Here is a 19,160-nt window from a genome sequence, read left to right on the forward strand (position 1 = left end):
GGGCGGGGCGGAGGAGAACGCCGCGGGGAGGCAGCAGCAGCAGCAGCAGCAGCAGCCGCCGCCGCGTCGTCGAAGGCCACGGAGACCACGGCAGGAGGCGCAAAATGTAGGCTGAAGCACAAACGTCTGTACTCTGTTCAACGAAGACATGAAAGCTCTTAATTAATCGTAATTCAGTAAGGTTCGTATTCACGAGGTGAGTCGAGGTCTTAAAAATGGTGGCAACTTGTCTGTCAGGGTGAAGTTGAAGAACAAAAAGATGGCGTTGCAGACGGCACTCAGGAACAGCAGCGACCTCAACGGCACAGATTCTGGCGTCCGTACCGCAGGTAACTTCACGCCGCCGTTAAAACAGAAACCCTCCAAACTCTTTAAAGCATTTCAGTGTCAGAGACCTTCTATTTAGATTTTTCTCTCTTCAAACGGCAGACCGTTCCGGCCTCGCCCGCCTCCGGATCAGTCCACGGATGACCAGAAGCCGCCCGCTCCGGCCGAGGCCAAGGAGCAGGACGAGGGGAAGCAGGCGGAGGCCCCCGACAGCCCCCACACCAATGGAGAAACGACAGACGGCCAAGGCCAGAAACCACGACGCCCGTCCAGACGACGCCGGCAAAGGGCCTCGGAGTCGTCCACTTCAAAAGTGAGGGAGCCGTTTATGGGTTCAAAACAGAGCTCAGGGTCGTGGCGAACTCCAGGAGCCGCTCGGATCGGGCACTTTAAAGACAACTATACAACAAAAATAATTCAAAATTCAAGCTGATTGGTCAATTAAACCCACATATAAATCAAAATGTTTACCTACAGAACTGTATGTAGGGTTAAGTCTAAAACTGCCAAGTGGCAGCTAGCTGTCACTTAGCTTACAGGTCGCCGTGGTTTCCATGTAAATAAAGTAACGCAAAACCGACGGCAGCGTTGCGGTTTCTAAACTTTCCATGACGCTGATGTTGGAGAGGTTTACGGTGACAGCAGAGAACTTCCAGCTGTTGACTCCACCTTCTCTTTGTACCGCAGAACGACACGGAGAAGTCTGCGTCCGACCCCGGCACCCCACCTCAGACCTCCAACTCAACAGAGCTGAAAGCGTCGTCCAAGTCGCCGAGGTCGTCTCCCAGGACCTCTCCTACAACGCCCAAATCACCCGAGGTAACGTCTTCGTCTTTCGCTGCTCGCTTTTCGTTGTCCGTCACCGTGACCAGCCTCTTGCCGCCAGCAGGCAGCTGCTCCAGCAGACCAGGCGCCGACGGAGTAACTTCCAGGGCGGCGGGCGGTGGAGCCCTCCCACAGACGCCGCAGGGCGTGTCCCGGAGGGACGGCCTGGGGGGGTTGAGCTGCTCGTGCTTCCATGTGACTCGTTTGGCCTTGTGACGGACATTAAATGGGTTTAAGGTGGAATGATGGCATTAAAGGGATGAAAAAGGATTTTTAGTCTTTCAGGACATTTCTTGTTTTTTTTTTTTTTTTTGTCTCAAACTGGAAACCAGGATTTCAGACCAGTCTAACTGATGCTTCAGAAATTTATTTTTTTCAATCCCTGTGCCTCCCTTTTGGTTTTGGTTTTTTTGTGTGTGTAGGTCCAACACGTCAGAGTGCTGAAGCTCTTTCACAACACGTGCACTGCTTTCCCCTCCTGCGCTCCCCCGTCCTCGTCTCGCCGCCGCCGCCACCTCCAACCTCCGACCTCCATCTTGTCGTGTCGTCCTGTCAGACACCGACACTTTGGAGAGGAGCAGGGAGGGGGAGGGAGGCCGACGGGGGGTTCTGGTCGGAGTGTGTATTTAAAAATTAAAAAAAAGAAAGAAGAAATGGGAAAGACTAGACCATCTGCTGGGTAAACGGGTAATTCAAGCCCCCTCCTGAAAGAATATTTTCTTTAATTGATCAAATAGGGTACATCGAGTAGTTTAAAGGAACCAGCCTTGTGTGTTTTTTATTTGGCTTGTTTTAATTTGAGGGGAAACCCAAGCAGGTGTGCATTTGGTGGTGCATCATGGGAGTCAGTTTAGTTCTGGTACCACCCGAGTCGATCTGAAACGCTCTACTCTCCATCTCAGCTTTGGAGGAACTTTATTTCCTGATTTTTATTTGTTTTTGTTTGTTTTTCCTTTTTTGGAGGGGATTACGTGCAATGTCGGTACATTTAAATGCTAATTAATAAATCATGTGTGCAAATCTCCGAGTGCCTGCAAGTCGTTTCTTGATGCTGCCGTTCTTGGCTGAAATGAAGAAGCCTCAGTGTTGTTTTTCTGCAGAATATTTACAGCACTTAACGACCACAGCATGAAGGTACAGGTCTCAGTACAAATCTTTAAAACTAAGTCAACATCTTTGTTTTTTTTAACCGAGATCTGACAGCACACACGACGCATGTTAAATATAAAATCAGAAGCCTTTGTTCATCACCTAAAGTAAAAGCAGGTTCATCAAGAATAAAACCTTTCAGACTTTTCTGACAACAAATATATATACAAATCAAATTCCTCTGTCAATATTGTGCCTTAATTTTAATACTATTAAATTAGAAAATCTCAACTAAGCTAAATAAGTCTTGTTAAATATGTTGCAGGTACAAATGTTAACAGTTCAGACCCACAGAAGTTTATCTTTGACCAAAGTGAACTGCCGTCATCTTGAATCAACTAAAATCTCATCGTGGTTCAAGCGAGCTGCCATATTCTAAATGTTTTTTACGTTGCTTTAGGTTCCGCAACAGTTTCAAGACAGGTACTCCTGCCGGCAGTGCCAGGCTGCACCTGAAGTGCTATAGCTAGCTGCAGCTGCTATGCGTGCTTACAAATAACCACATATTGCAAAAACCGAGGAAGGCGCAAAGGTAAAAAAAAAATGGCGTTTTTAAGTGAACCGGCTCTGATTTTATCTTAGATTGGAGCTGATTTAAGATGACGGCAAACCACCTGTTTTTTTTTTTTCTACGTGGGTCGTTCAAAGGGGGCTACCTCCACTTGGTGTGACGTTAGTGGAACTACGTCACCGCAGACATGTTGTCTCTAAAGAGGGCGAGGGCTGCGTTCCATTTAGAAGTAATCTGGTCGGCATTTTTCAGGTTTCACGGCTGCAGACGTGGAGCGCAGCCCTTGTGAACACGCTCGCGCCGTCCCTGCTCAAAATGTCTGCCGTGAAATGAGAACATCACTGTTCGTAGCGGATCAAACGAAAAACGCAAAGATAAGCAGCGAGGCTCCGTTTAAACCCTAACTCCTTTTATGGATGGACGTTTCTTTAAAAAAGCGGATTTATGCAAATTTGTCGCTCTCTTGAATCTGGTAGATCTGAAGCCATGAATGTCTTCCTATAAACTCTTGGAGAAATCATCAGTTTCTAAACGTCTGTCTAAGAACTGTGGATAAATAAAAGATGCTTCCTGAATATGTATAATCCAAAAACAAAATTAAAACCAACTAAACACCATTTAAAACCTAAGAACCACATTCCTGTTGAAACGTGCCGTTTGTTAGCCTCCTGAATCTGTTTTTACCATCGTCTTCTGTGTTCCCGTCAAGAGTGAACACAGCATCAAGCTTCCTTTTATAGCATCTATATCTCCAAACTTGGTAATCTCTGGATACGTCTGTTTATAAAGTGCAGGAATTCCAAAGTTTCTCCATCTTCGTCTGCGAATACCGCAGCCGAGGGCGTCGGCGTGGAATAAAATCCCACCGCCCTGGCAGTCAGTGCCTCAACAGTTCTTATTTGTTTTGTTTTGTTTGGTTAAAAGTTGCAGCAGTCGATCGCTAACCCACAGGTTTACAGCCATTAAGGCAAAACGGACAATCGCCTGCTGTGGTGCCAGCCAAAGACCATTCCAAAACATCATAATTCTCACACACGCTTCACACTGCACCACAATCTGAGTACAGTTATAGATCTCAAAACACGTCAGGAAAATAAAAGTTTTGAGCAAGAGGGGGGGTGGGGGGGGTTAATTTCAGCTTGTACTCAGTTGATGCCATCTTCCCCCAGATAATCCAGCTCCGTGCTGGGCTTGTCCAAGTCCATGTCCATGTCCATGTCCATCATCCCTCCCGGCGAGTGCTGATTGAAGTTGGCCGCGATCTGGTCAAAGGTCTTCCCCCGGGTCTCGGGCACGCGGAAGAACGTGAAGATCAGGAAGAAGAGGAGGAGCGCGGCGAAGATCAGGAAAACGTACGGCCCGCAGAGATCCTGGGATAGAGGACGGAAAAGCTCATTTCTGCGGAGGCTTGCGTCTTTGTGTGTGTGTGTGTGAGTGTGTGTGTGTGTGTGTGTGGGGGGTGTGTGTGTGTAAAAAAACTACTAATGGGACCTCTCATCGTTGAGTGAAGATGGTGCTCACCGCGACGTATTGGAAGCCCATTCCGATGATGAAGTTGGCCGTCCAGTTGGAGCAGCCCGCCACGGCCATGGCGGCCGGCCTCGGACCTTGAGAGAACAGCTCAGCCACGAAGAACCAAGGGATGGGGCCTGGACCCACCTCGAAGAAGGCCACGAAGCCGAAGATGGCCAGCATGCTGATGTAGCTCATCCACGCGACCTTGTCCTGTCGGGTGAAGGGAGGAGACGTTAACTGGTAGATCCTACCCAGCGGCGGATCCCACCCACGCCTGCGTCTTGAGCTCCTCACCAGTAAGGCCAGCGCGACGGTCATAACGATGGCGCAAATACACATTCCTCCCAGTCCCAACATGTGAAGTGTCCGCCGACCCATCCTCTCCACAAGGAAAAGCTGATTATAGAAGAAAAACAGGAAATGGCTAACTAGCGGCAAATCATAGCTACTAACGCTAACTTCACAAACATGTGGTCGTAAAACAAACAAACAAAAAATGCATATTGTCAGTTGTATCAATAAAATAAAGGGCTTTTTTTCTTAAAAAAAGGGAAATATTTCACTTTTAATTAGAAATGCCAACCTTTTTATGGAACATAAGGTGCTAGCAGCTAATTAGCATCATCTGACATAAACAGCTAATCATAACATTACTTTAAAACTAAATATGCCACTTTATATGTGCTTATAAAAAAAAAGAGCCAAAAACAAAAATTTAACAAGCCTTTTTAGAAAGCATAGTTTAAACTCAACTGTATATGTGCTAGCATGTTTGCAACCAACTTTTATATCAGTGTGCTTGCTAATCAGGCGCTAAATATCGATAATATTAGTTTTACAAACATGTGGTCATAAAACAAAAATAGTATATTACCGTATTTTCCGCACCACAGGGCGCACTGGATTATAAGATGCACTGTCAATGATTGGTCCATTTTCAAACTTTTGTCATATATAAAGTGCACCGGACTATAAGGCGCATCGTCATTTTTGTAACTTCGCGCAGACCGAAATGGACGATTTCTGTGCTCTAGCGGAGCTGGTTCGCCTGTATCAGCATTTCTATGGGAGATCACAGAGATAATCAAACGGTTCAAAACTCACGGAAGGACACTGCACCGTCGTAAGCGTCAAGTATAAACGCCTCCAGAGCGTCGTGCATGGAGCCGTGCGCGACTCTAACTCAGCCTTAATGCTGCGAGCGGTGCAGCTTTGTAGTTTAACCAAAGTTGTGCTAAAACATCACGACTTCTTACACATATAAGGTGCTCCGGATTATAAGGAGCACTGTCGTTTTTTGAGAGAATTGAAGGCGTTTAAGTGTGCCTTATAGTCCGAAAAATACGGTACTTTAAATTAGCCAGTAAATTAAACCGTTTATCATCTTAGTAACCCAGAGATTTGACATGACTTTCTGAAAAGCCATTTAGCTGACAGTTGTTTCAACATTTCACTTAAAGCCAAAAGTCAGCCTCTTTGTGTAAATTAAAAAACAATCAGGTTGACTTAAGTCATGATATTCTATTCTGAGATATTCTTACTCTACCAGCTAAATGCGAGCAGGGCTAAAACTGTACTTTTGACCGTTTGAATGACGCCGAAGCTTCTTGTGACAAATTCAACCCGGCTCACCGGGAGGACGGAGAACCTGATAGGCGGGCAGATGAAAAAAGGACGAGCAGCCTCCCCTTATCTTATTTACTCTTCGGAAGATAACACATTTCGACACCGGAAGAGACTCACTTATCGACCGGCTGCGGAGGCACAGGACTGTAGACTTTTATTGTTCTACGTTTGTTGAACATTCTCGCGTTTGGCGAGGATGTGAAAAGCTACGATGAAGCCACGGCGCGATTCCTCACCGAGACCACGGTGAAGGCGCAGTTTATCACCCCAGCTCCTACGGTGGCGTAGACCGGACTCTGGACTCCTGCCTTCGTGAAGATACTGGTGGAGTAGTAGAAAATCTGCGGGAAGGGGTGAAACTCAGGTTAAATCAACAGCAACATTCACCAAAACCGCGTCCCAAAGCTTCGAGTTTGGGACACGGTTTTGGTAAAACGTGCTGTTGAATTTGCGATGGGGAAAAAAAAGAAATAAAAAGGCGTGGTTTTTAGAGCTGGCTGGTTTTTTAAATCGGACTCACGGCGTTGATCCCGGAGAGCTGCTGCGAGAGCTGCAGCAGGATGGAGATGATGATGGGCTGGCGGTAGAGAGACGAGCGGAAGAGCTCGGGAATCGACACCTTCCTCTCCATGTCCATCCTCCTCTTCTCCTCCTTCATCTCCGCCAGCATGTTACCCACTTCCTGTCGGCCCGTTAACCTCCTCAGGCCTGAGCGGGAGGAGAAGACGTGATGGGGAGTGTTAGGAGGACGTTATGACAAGTCGTTTTTTAAAAAGAAGACACCGTTAAAAGGCAAAAAAGTCTCACAAATGTTACATAACATGAGCCATCCTACACGGGCTCTGAAAAGTTAGGACAACTTAACCATTAATCTTATTTTTTTTACATTTTAGAAGATTATAAACATTCTTTAGGTACATCAGAGACACTAAGAGTAAAAGGTAACCACAATGAAAGATTTGATTTCCCAACAGCCTTAATCTAATTGTTTAATTTAAAGAAGTCAAAAATAACACCTAGATTCTTAATAACAGAAAGGCCAATGGTGTCAACAAAACTGTTGTGAATATTATTTATTCCAAAGCTGATAGTTTCTGTTTTTGATTTATTTTCACTGCACCAAAAAAAAAAATAGTTTCAGTTAGGTTTTTGTTTCATTTAGACAGTTTATCTATGGTTTCAGAGGGTTAATACTATCTAACCCTAATAGGCAGATCAATCTGAAGAATATTGGCAAAGCAGAAAAAGGCAACGTTCTGGTTTTTGTTCCCTTAAAAACGGGCTCAGAAGGCGGCGTGTCTAAAATGAAAAGCAGCACACCCAGAATGGAGCCTTGCGGAACCCCACGAGTGAGAAAATATAAACATGAACCAAGACAAAGGTTTATTTTCGATACCAAAGTCAAGTTAGGATATTTTGCTGTGATGTTTAAAGCATTATCTGGAAACCTGCCAATAATCCTGATATATATATATATATATATATAAGGTGACATCTCACTGGGCTGCGACGAGTCAGAGACACAAAATTGTGAGAAAAATGCAGAAATAAGTCGAGCTTCCAAGAGAGTAACGACACCTGGAGCAAATCTGTATTTTGAATGTATATTCGTCTTGGGAACATGTTTAAAATCTCAGAGCAACAGGAGTAAGAGCCTTTTAAGGACGTTTTGGAAACCTCCTCCCGAACGCCGCGGGCAGTTCGCCACCAACCGGTCGCAGCCCCGGCAAGATGCTCCCTTAAAGAGAGGCGACTGAGGCACCTCGCTTGGCCTGGTGCTCCTGACTCCGGACGATGTAGAGGAAGCGAGGGCTCTCGGGGCAGAAGGGCAGCAGGCCCATCTGGAGCACCGTCGGGACGACGGTCAAACCCAGTAGGACGGGCCACAGGTCTTCACTGCCGAGCAACGAGTCCAGGCCCAGAATCTGCTCGAAAGAGAGGGAACGCGATCAACGGTAAGACCTCGAGATAGGGGAGAAATCTTTTGAGACGTGTTCGTGCTTGCTGTGTTGTATGCCAAAGCTAAAAAAAAAAACAGTGTTTTGCAATCAGTCAGTGTTTGTTAAAGATTTGAGCTCAGTATCTGTGTGTCTTCCTGTGGCGGACATCTTGAATCAAGCTGGTAAGGAGTGCAGACGTGCCTCCAGTGATTGGTTCAGTTCAATAAACTGGGGAGAAAAAATGGAACCGTGTCAGAGTTTGCTGCCTTGTCGTACCTGCGCTATGAGAATGCCGGTGACTATAGCCAGCTGGTGCAGCGTCCCGAGGGCGCCCCGGAGGCTCGTAGGCGCTATCTCCCCCACGTACATTGGCGTCAAACCAGATGCCAGCCCTGCACAGAGGAATTCGAGACAGAAATGTGGCACGAGTGGCGCTCGAGTTCTTATTTTAACTCTGTTTAGGTAAATGAGCAGGTTGCAGGACAACAACGTGAACGAAGGGGCTCACCGCAGTAGGCACCAATGACGAAGCGGCCCAGGATCATCATTTCAAAGGAGTGGCACAGCTTGGACATTCCCATCAGACTTCCGGCCACAAAGGCCAGAAAGTTGTTTGCAAGCATGGCTTTCCTCCTGGGAGAGACACAAACCAGCTGGAATTAGGCTCGTTTCGTAAGGTGCACCATGCCTTTCTTTAAAGAGTCAGATGCCTGATTTCTGTGTTATATTTCATCCTCCAGGGGGCAGTGTCACACAGACAGATCCAGCTCCCTCATTAATCAATAAACTTCCTGGTAAGATGTTAGGTGGAAGCACAGGTGAGACTTTTTTTTCTCCTGAATTAACAGTTAAAGGCAAATAATAATCACGATGAGTCTATCATGATTCTGAAACAGTGTCCAGCACAATTTGTCAGTCCTGTCGCTCTTTGAACTCGAACGTTCAAAGAGCTATCTGCAGCAGGTGAGACATTACTTTTTCCTAACTTTTCCACGGAGCTTTACTTCAAAATGGCTGGAATATCCCTTTAAGGTCACCGTATCAAATCTGACAGCACTACAGATCGGCGAAGTGTTCGTCTGCTGGTCTGTTAGCGAAATATCTTATCACACCCTCTGGATGAAGTTCTCAGAAGGTAATCGCTGGATGTACGTCTGCAACCGAACAACTTTTGAGGTCAGCTCCGATCCAAGATGACTGCCACAGTTCGTCGACCTTGGCCGACATAAAAAATGGCCTCCAGCTCGGACAGTTTCACAGACACGGAGCTGCAGGGAGCTGAGAGTCGCCCCGACACAAACTCCAAGCACCAACGGAGACGTCAATTGCTTTGTTTCCATCTTTGACCAAAAATTAAAAAATAAAAGGCTAAAACTCCATCACTTCTCCAGATAAGACGATCTTAGCCTAAAAGCCGTATGGGTCCTACAAGGAGTTCAAAGCCGTTTCTCCACTCGTCTCTCTCTCTCCTTTGGACGTGAAAACTTTTACTTTAGTAGCTTTACCTTCTTCAGCTGATGTCACCAGCCAAGCAATAGATCTTGTTGAACCGGACAGCTGCCGGTCTCAGCAGACCGCGTCGACCTCGGAGGTCACAGCGGCGTCGGGGCAGCTGCTTCTTTCAGGAAACTCTTTTTTTTTTTCCTGGACCCGGCACCACCACGTCTGCTGCAGAACCCCGGTGGGCTCTGCGAAGACGGAGGGAGTCCTGTTTGCAGGAAACGGATCAACCGAGCGACCACATCTGGATGTTCGGATCAGCCTCTGACTCATACTGACCTCGGTAACGTTTCGTATCTTCAGAGCAATGAACCGAAGCCAAGCGAAGACAGTTGAGAGTAATAGTTTTAATGTTACTTTTGCACAGTTTGAATAAAAAAAATAAAGTTTTTTATGTCGTCTCACATCATTGCAGCTGCTTGTGATGTGTTCAAACTTTGTCTTCAAGTTTTGTTTGGGTCCAAATCTTCTTTCAGTAGCTTGTACTCCAAATTAAGTTTACTTACAAATTAACGTTGCATTTTAAACATTTTTATTCTTGTTTTAATCTGAGTTTTGTTTTGTAACAAAGGCAAAAGCTTTAGTTCAAACATTACTGTAGATTCATCGAAACTTCCTCTTGTAATGTCAGCAGTAAAGATCAAGCATTTTTTTTGTTTGTTTTCTGAATTAAATCTGATTTTTTTCTGTTTTAAGCAGAAAAGATTAAATGCAGATTCTGCATTTCTGTTTCAAATGGTAAGAGAAGCCATCTCAGTTTGCCTCATCACCAACCGTTTAAAAATCTTATCGACAAAGATCATATTTGAAAATAAAATCCAGCATTTTGATCACCCGTCGCCTTACGTGCCAGAGTTATAAGCAAAGGTCACGCATAATTTTCTTAGTCCTCAGGCTGTGTGTTGGGGATGACTCTCGGCTACTACCACACCAAGATTTTGCTCCACATCTGTAAAGCGGACTGGTTTATAGCCACTTTCGTGCTCGCTAAGGTTGATCAGCTGTAGCGGCCATTTTGAATCCGGTTGTCTTCCAAAGTCAATCAGTTGTAGACACACATCCAGCGATTACTTTCTGAGAGTTTCATTAAAATCCGTTCAGCGGTTCATGAGATATTTTGCTAACAGACAGCGATGACTCCAATAGTTAAAGCCAAGGTTCTGAGCAAAGATCCTGCACAATAAGTAGCACTCGGAGTATGTGTTGTGGATGACCCTCAGCTGTCAACAAACCAAATTTTAGCCCAGTATTTGTAAAATTACCAGAGTTAGACCCATTTTTGTGTTTGACAAGATTGATTAACTGTGTTGGCCATCTTGAATCAAGTTGGCTCTGAAAGGTAATCAGTCGTAGAGGTACATCTAATTATTTCTTTCTGAGAGTTTCACTAAAATCTATCCAGTGGTTCATGAGATATTTTGCCAACAGACAAATTAAAACTAGAAGTAAATAAACACTCCATTAACTGGGACCGGATGTGTCCCACGCCACTACGTTGCCACGGCTTGGATTCATGATCTTGTATTCTCCTACCGTCCCAGCCACTCAGAGATGAAACCCACACAGAAGGAGGAGAGCATGCCGCCGATGGAGAAGATGGCCACAGACAGGGACCAGAGGGAGGTCAGGGTCCCCGTGGGGATGGGCTCCCCGTAGCGGTGCAGCCATGTCGCGTTGTAGTCCGCCTCAATGATCTGGGTAGAAACAAATCGTGGCGGGACGTTGGAAAAAGGACCATTCCCAGTTTTCAGCCTCTATATGTGATCTCATAACAGACAGAATCTTTAGGTAAAATTAAAAAATAAGGCTCAAACGTGTAAAGTGAGCCTGATTTAGGCACTTAGTACAAACAGCTCTGTTGTAATGACTGCAAATACCACAGAGCCTTTATTTTGGTGTCTGTTTGTTTCCAGTAAAGCAGCAGAGTCCGACCTGAACACTGACTCTCCCCGGTTCACCGAGCACAAAGTCTGCTGGTATATTTGTGACTGCGCCTCTGAGGTACGGAGACGCTTTGAATAAGAGTGCCGTGCATGCAGTACACAAATCACTCTGGTGATTTACAACCCCTTTTTTTTTCCCACTCGGTGTCCGTACCAGACCACAAAAACGGTGCTGCAACCTGAGCAGCGTCATAATTTATGTCTAAAGCAGATCAGTCGATTCAGAATCACATGCCGCCATCTACAGTATATGTGCTGTACGTACTGTACGGGGCTGTGCAAATGGTTTACGCCACGAATAATTTCTTTGTATTTTGCTTCCAAGGAGGCAGACTTTCTTGTAATCTTTTAAAGAGGTCTTGGTCAGCAGCCCCTCTGGGGTTTCTGGAAGTCTTTTAAACATTTTTCCTTGGATTTTGGCTCCTTTATGCCTGTTTTCTGTCAATCCACCTGACTATGACAGCATGCGCTTTTAAACAAATGAGGAAGGTAGACAAAATAAATAAATAAATAAAGACGTGCCAGGCCTAAAAACTGGATCTGAAAGTCTTTTTGTGTGTTAGACTGTTATCTTTGATATTTTTCACAAATTTGACTAAATACATGACAACAAACTGCCTCTGCGACACGCTGAGTTGCTAGCAAAGCTCGTACTTTAGCTAGTAGCTAGCTAAAAGATCCAGTTAAAAACAAGTTGTCTGTTACATGTTGACCCAATACTGGTTCGTTTTGTATGTTTGTGAGTCTTTTTATACCTAAATGTTTCAGAAGTCAGAGTTAAGTGGCTTCAAAACAAACTATTTTTAAAAATTCATTAGAAAACGGCCCGCTGCTAAAAATTACATTTTCAGCCAACAACTCCAATTACCTTGTTGGTGCAAAAGTACTATAAAGCAGTGCTAAATTTGTTATTTTTCATAAATTTAGCAAAAGAAATGGGAATAAATTGTGTCTATGAGAAGAGTTATGTGACCAGCTAGCAAGCTAGCTAGTATTTAGCTAGTTACTAGCTAAAGAATTGATTTAAAATGGCTCGTTGCCAAGTTGTCTATTATGTGTCAACACAACGCTTGTTCATGCTTTCAGTTTAGGAGCCCAAAGCCCCCAAAAAAACCTTGTTAAGACCATTATAGAAGATTACATAAAAGTCTTACTCCTCAAAAGTGAAACATAAAGAATAAAAGGATAACTTAAGGATTTGCACAGGACTGTACTGGGATTACTTTAAATCTTTCTCACAGTGAACAGAAATTTAATTAAAAAATACACAATTAAACAGAAATTTCCTATTATTTCTCTCGGGCCAGAAGTAGCCATAATATGGGCTGACTGTGTTTCTATAAATATGGTGGCACATTTAAACACGCTGGTGGCCTTTCATCGCTGCATGTATCTCCTTTGCTTCAGACGATTCACTTTAGAAGCATCACATTCGTGTTTGTTTTTTAAATATGACAGCATGGAACAGTGTTGCTGCCTCAAACACACCACCTTTAAAAAACAAGGTTGACGGATCAACAGAGAAACACACCCATCGTGGTAACAACATCTACTTTTTGGTGATTTGGGCGGTGTAACAACAACACGACGAAGAATATATTACAGGTCTATTTGGTTACCTCAGGTGAGAGTTAAATGTTCATTTCTTTGTATTCTCCACACGCTCTGCAAGCTGACTTTTGTGTGCCATTGTACATAATCATACTTGTCGAGGTCTAGTTCATTTTTTATTTTTATTTTTTACCTTCTGAGGCGCGTTGATGACTCCGATGTTGTACCCAAACGTCAGAGATCCCAGAACAGCGGTGAAGACCGACAGGGCGAGGGTTCCAGTCACCGTCTGGTGTGCAAACACACAAGAAAATGCAAAAAAAAAGAAAGTGAATCACTTAACAAGGAACTGTGCTACTATCCTATCATGGCGTAATATCGAGAACTGTCCTCAAAGTATAAGAATAATAGCAAAAAACCACAGTACTCTAAAGAGGTCTTACATAAAATCTAACTTCTTTTTTTCATTCTTTGTAAGAAACCAGACTTTAGTGGTCTGGATCAGTAGTTCTCAGGCTTTCTGAAGGTCTTTCAGAGCTTTTGTTTTTGGATTTCAGCTGCTTTTTACAAATTTCCTGTCCAGAGCCTAAATATTTTCAGAGGAATGCTGTTTAGTTGTTTATTTGTTTGTCTGCAAAGCACTTAATTTTAAATAATGAATCTTTCAGGCATAAAAAGACTAAAACTCAAAGGATGAACAGGTTTGTTGACACAAAATTAAAAAGAAACAATTTTTTTTGATCAATTTTTTTGCTTAAGTTACGAGCTAGCTACCTAGCTAGTAATTTCCTAGCTGGAAACCTTCCTACGTGCAACTGGAAGATGCAATTTTTCCAATTTCTGCAACTGAATCTGAGAAAAATACAAAAGATAACACAATTTGACACATAAAATATTATTTTAGCATTCACAAAAGAGTTTTTTTTTTACGAGAACTAGCAAAGCTACTAGCAAGTAGCCACCTAGCTAGTAGCATTGACGCTAGCAGCCTGCCACAAAGACAGTTTGTTTTCATTTCTGTAGTTTATTCTATGAAAAGTACCAAAAATAACTGGTTTTATATTTCTCAAAAGTAGGACTTTTAGATGCTATTCATGTGATGGAAATAGTATTTTAATCCTGAAACTTCTTTTTGTCTATTTTCCTAATTTTGTAAACCACACACTGCACAATATGTACGGTCAGATACAAGAACTGATTCAAAAAATTGAAAATACCTTCAGAAAACCTGAAGTAAAGATTACAAATAAGATTGGCTCTTTTGGAAGCAACATATAAAGAGGTTAAGGGTGGTTTAAATCGTTTGCGGAAAACCATAAATGAGCTTAAAGTGCTCGGTTTGGTCTGCCTGGAACAATGAGCTCACAGTCGTGCACGCTGACGCACTCTTAGCTAACATTACCCGTGTGACACCGTGGTCACACGGGTAATGTTAGCAGAGACAATCCCGTCAGTGGCGTCCGTGTCGAAACTGGCTGCTTGCCCTGCCTGAACTTTAGCTCCCCTCCGGTTTCCCCCGTCAGCCCACGGGCACCTGCCGCCACAGTGACAGACGGGCTGACCTTGGGGAGGAAACAAATAAAAGTCCACCAGGAACCGGCAAAGAGTTTATAATCTCCTCACTGAGCGCTTCGTAGCTAACCGAGATGCTCCCAAAACCTTTAAAAGCCTGAAAAAGCTGATTTAGTCAGATTTTACTGTTTGGAGAGGCATCCACAAGCTTTGACCTACAAAAATCTTTAGTGTGCTGCCGGTTAAATGCCACCGTCTGAAAGTTTTACATTCTGGTGATGTGGACCTGGAAAAAGTCAGGGTGTTCAATGATGACGTGGTCATTAATGGTTTGTATCCTATCAAGTCATCTCCACTTTATCTGAGTAAAACCACTTTCCTATTGGTCTTATTTTTTCCCCATTCTTGGTCTCATATACCTGAGTTCAACCAATCGCATAAAGTTCAAACGAGTCCACGCTGCCTTGACCTTGTCGTGTTGAGTCTCTGGGTGAGTTCTGTTTAGCGGTCCGAATCCAAAACAGAAGGGTGCAGCCTATATATGTGTGTGTGTGCGTGTCCTTGTAAGAAAAGGTAAAACATCAAAAGAAACCATGTTACGCCTCATTAGCTTCAGGCTACATTTCACTGCACGCACAGCTGATTAATTCGGTACCAGGAACTAGTCTGTGACCGCTTCAGGCTACTTGGTGGGTCACGTCACCTCTCGGTTAGAATCTATGTGGGATTAATACAATGTTTACATGTTTAAAGTGGCATCTGTAACTAAATACTGGCCCACTCTTCTTTACTACATTGCTTCAGGGCATTTACTAAGACTCTGCTCAGCTCTCTTCAGGTTCAGGTTCTGGACTTTAACTGGACCGTTCCAGAACCTGGATCCTCTTCTTGTTGAGTCATTCTGTTGTAGAGCAGCTGCTGTTTGTGGATCATTGTCCTGTTTTAGGACCCAGTTTGGTCCAAACTTCAGCTGTTGGACAGATGTCCTCACGTTTGACTCTAGAGTCCTTTGGTCTCCAGAGGAGTTCAGGGTCGACTCGGTGACTGCGAGGAGCCCAAACCATCAGCCCTCCACCACCGTGCCGACAGCTGCTGTTTGGTTTTCTCCAGCCGTGCCGCTGTGCATTATGGGTAAACATGTCCACTCTGGTCCAGAGGACGTTGTTCCAGAAGTCTTCTGTTTCATTCAGATGAAACTCAGCCGGGCGGCCATGTTGTCTTCAGAGAGACGAGGTTTTCTCCTGCAGTCCTTCCAGACGAGACAAACATGTTCCGTCTTCTTCTGATTGTCCTGTCATGTCCTTTGACCTTTGACCTGCTAACTGAGGCCTGTAGAGTTTCTCTGGTCGTTGCACAGTCTGACCTCGGGGTGAATCTGCTGCGACCTCCACTCCCGGGCCGACAGGCGGCTGTTTGAAACGTGAAGAATCTTTCTCTCTGTTCGGAAATGACCTTTGACCCCTCCCAACAGCTGCTTCTCTCTGAGGTCATTGCTGATGTCTTTCCGCCCCGGCGTCGTGTTAACACACACACCTGTCCGCTCCGGAGCAGCGAAGCGATCAAACTGCTGCTGTTATGGAGGCGATCAGTTCATCGATACGTCTGATCAGCAGCTCCTGACTGCAGCTGAGGAAGCAGCAAAGATGGAGGCAGGTTTTACCAGCTTCTCCATTTTGGCTTTGTGTTTGTTGAGTAAACAATGACGTGGTGGAATCTGGTGCATCTTTTTTCTACATTTGAAGTCAGATTTGAATAATTTTAGAATCAGGTAAAAAATAAAAAGACATTATTATTAATATTATTATTATTATTATTATTATTATGTAAACCCCTAGAATTCAAAGACGGTGAACTTTTTTTCACCCCGTGACTATATTTAGTAAAATATTTCCACTCTTGTCTACCTTCAGCTTATTGGAGCAGCCTCAGGACATCAGGGACAAAAGTTCTGTTATTTCAAGATGAAATTGTCCTCAATGTGACAAATATAAAACTCAGAACCGATCCAAACAATGTCTGAGAAACGCGTTTTCTCCCCCCCAGTAATAGTTGCTGCTGATGGAAATCGTTCTGTGTGTATGACAGCTAAAGATCTGATCTGTGAACTCAGATCTTTGCGTCCTGAAGGTCAGATCTTCCCTCCTGACAGAAAACATGACATCAACCCTTGTTTAAGTAACTTCAAACGACTTTTTTCCCAAGCAAATGAGTTTCTGCTCGTATTTATTGGACTTCACGACACAAACTGGGACCCTGCTTCACAAATTACGCAATCCCTCAAAGATTAGGAGCGCGACGGACCCGTGCGTAAAAACCCCGTTACCGTTAAACTGCGCACCTGCTGAGCCGTACGCAAAACGCGTTTTCAACAAAAAACACCCACGCGCGCATTTGTTGAAATTACCTCCCCCTCCAGCTGCTGAAACCCGGCCGGCATGGCTCTGACAGCTCCGGGCACCCTGTCGGCGGCAGGGGCGGTCTGGTGCCAAATGGAGACTCTTGGAGAGCCTCGGCGCAGATTTGTTTAAATCCAAGAAGCGAAGGGGGGAAAAAAGGTCTGTGTGAGGGAGTGGGGAGGGAGGAAAAAACCTGCGCCCTCTCCTCCTCTTCAAAGTTTGCGTTGGTCGTTCATATAGGGCGACACCCGCGCACGGCACGCGCACGCTCGCCGGCGGAGAAGGGGCAGCTGCTCCGGAGAGGCCCGATCTTAAGGTCGAGGCGCAAGCAGGAAGCTACGTTGACCTTAACTGCCATTGGCTGAGGCGGAGAGCAAATGTTCAGGACGAGAGAGCTGACTGGCTGAGGTGATGCATTTAAAGGTGTGAAAACGCTCCAACATGTCAGTGTCAGTTTGGTTTTGGAGCCTCTGTTCAGCTGCCCTTTTCTTTGGAGAATAAACTAAACCAAGCACAGTCTTTCTTTTTTTTCATCTGTTGAATATGGTTATTTATTTACTTGGAGTTTTATTAAAGACAGAGCTACAAATATGTTCAGTTCCCAATAAGTTTTGCATCAAACCGACTTAAAGTTTGCCATCTGAAGTGATCTCAGTTTGGAGAATCTGACTGAAAGACTTTTGATCAGGTGAGCCCGCTCACTCACTGAGACGTCTCAAGACGATGTCAGCTGACACAAACGAAGCATCCAGGACCCAGTGAGTGACAGCAGCAGCACTGGTCACGCACTCAACCAATTTGACCCTGTGACTACCTAACTCCACCATTAAAAAAAACCTGACATTCCCTGGGAACCAAGAACAAGGAAGTTGAAGCCAGAGCGTGACCAGCTTCCTTCCAGTAAAATTTTAAACCGTCTATGTAAATGAATGAGGACACTGCCTTTGGTAAATAAATAAAAAAAGTTTTTATTTATAAAAAAAGTTTTTATTTATTTATTATTTATTTATTTTGTTGTTGCTGCTGTAAGTTCAAATATTTATTTTTCAAATACTTTAAGCTGTAATTAGTTATTTCATGCTGAAAAGAAAGGTCATGTGACACCAGTAGGCGGGACTTAAAGCCCGACATCACTCATGAGTCTGGTTCCAAAAATAAAACACAGCAGCTCCGATAAAACGGGATCTTGTGGCTTTAATTGTGGAAAAACATCAGCGCTTCCTCCATCCTCGGTTCAAAGGAGTAACAGCAGCCGGTTGACTTCAGCCCCACGTGAAGCCACAACTCGGGCGCAGCTTCAAAACAGCCGAATGCTATGTTATGAATTTTTTTAATGGCATTTCTTTTGCATCAGACAATTTAGTGAAATTAATACGTTTGACACCTTCTGCACCTGGACAGGTTTCGGGTGTAAACAACCCGTCATCTATTCAAGTGACTGTCTGATGCAAAGGTGAGATGGTGTAAAACAGAGGGTGTGTTTTTATTACTGATAACGATGCAAATTTATATAAATAAAAATATAAATACGTGACCTGTTATAGTTCTTACCTCGCAGCTCGTACCTCACGTATTCATTTTTCTAACATATCCAGCTGTTATTAGTTTTAAAGTTTTAAAAGCTGGTTGTGTGCGGGGGAGTAGACGGGACTTAGAGACAAAAATATAATTTGCACCTGATAACCAGATACTGTGACTTTAATTTAAACAACAAAAAGAGATGTTTTGTACTTTTTTTTATGTCGACAATAAAAACACTGAGCTGCTCACTCTTATCTATGACTTTCATTCATTTTATTGTGATCAAGTATGGCTGATGCCGATCATTAAATGATTTTACCAAACGGATCAGTCAGTTTATCTCTAGTGTAATAATTTGGCACAACATTCAGGTGAAATTTCTGCGGTCTGAGTTGTCTTGAAAGTCTGAAATCAGTCCTGAAAGGGGTCTTAGTCTGACTAATTATTAGCTGAGATCATTCTGACCTGTGCCCACTTGCAGGTAAGACACTGATCATCGATAACTTCGCAGTGCGTTGCCTCACAAACTCGCGGCGTCCCCTTTAAGTCCAGCACCGCGAGTCAAAATGTCTCGTCCGCATCAAAGAGGGGCTCGTCCTTGCGGCGTGGGATGCCATTGTCTCCTGTCTCTACGGCCATAAATCCATTTCTATTTCAGATCACATGCCAAAGAGGTCACACACCTCAGTTCAACCCCCCCCCCCACACACACACACACCCTCTCCCTCGTGATGCTTGTGTCCGTAATGCACAACAAAGCCTAATCCCCCCGCCCCCCTCCAGCAGGCAACAGGTGCGGGCTAAATTTGGGCGGCGGTACCTGAGTTAGCAACATGGGTGGGGT

The 19,160-nt window shown here is 44.3% G+C and overlaps 2 protein-coding genes across 3 annotated transcripts in view; one reads left to right on the top strand and one right to left on the bottom strand.

Moving 5' to 3' along the window:
• Window positions 1-2,176, top strand: part of LOC108251469 (Y-box-binding protein 2-A) — a 4,595-nt gene extending 2,419 nt beyond the window's left edge. Inside the window, exons 6-10 of the mRNA XM_017441789.3 lie at window positions 17-106; window positions 238-329; window positions 430-640; window positions 1,015-1,146; window positions 1,217-2,176. Coding sequence (XP_017297278.1) covers window positions 17-106; window positions 238-329; window positions 430-640; window positions 1,015-1,146; window positions 1,217-1,252 — 561 coding nt within the window. The 3' untranslated portion in view covers window positions 1,253-2,176. The remainder of the gene's footprint in view (window positions 1-16; window positions 107-237; window positions 330-429; window positions 641-1,014; window positions 1,147-1,216) is intronic.
• A 742-nt stretch (window positions 2,177-2,918) lies between these two features.
• On the bottom strand, window positions 2,919-17,093 carry LOC108251468 (solute carrier family 2, facilitated glucose transporter member 4). 2 transcript variants are annotated; one of them, XM_017441788.2, is made up of 11 exons: window positions 16,804-16,836; window positions 13,081-13,176; window positions 10,927-11,087; window positions 8,402-8,526; window positions 8,170-8,285; window positions 7,716-7,878; window positions 6,474-6,661; window positions 6,190-6,294; window positions 4,622-4,723; window positions 4,334-4,537; window positions 3,958-4,182 (listed from the first exon to the last, which is right to left on the bottom strand). In XM_017441788.2, exons 1-11 carry the CDS (start codon window positions 16,834-16,836, stop codon window positions 3,958-3,960), a joined length of 1,518 nt encoding a protein of 505 aa, XP_017297277.1. The 2 variants fall into 2 exon arrangements, with proteins under 2 accessions (XP_017297276.1, XP_017297277.1); XM_017441787.3 differs by having other exon boundaries at window positions 2,919-4,182; window positions 4,334-4,723; window positions 16,804-17,093.
• Between the last annotated feature and the right edge of the window lie 2,067 nt (window positions 17,094-19,160).

The sequence above is a fragment of the Kryptolebias marmoratus genome, linkage group LG7, assembly GCF_001649575.2.
Source record: "Kryptolebias marmoratus isolate JLee-2015 linkage group LG7, ASM164957v2, whole genome shotgun sequence".
Classification (NCBI taxonomy): Eukaryota; Metazoa; Chordata; class Actinopteri; order Cyprinodontiformes; family Rivulidae; genus Kryptolebias; species Kryptolebias marmoratus.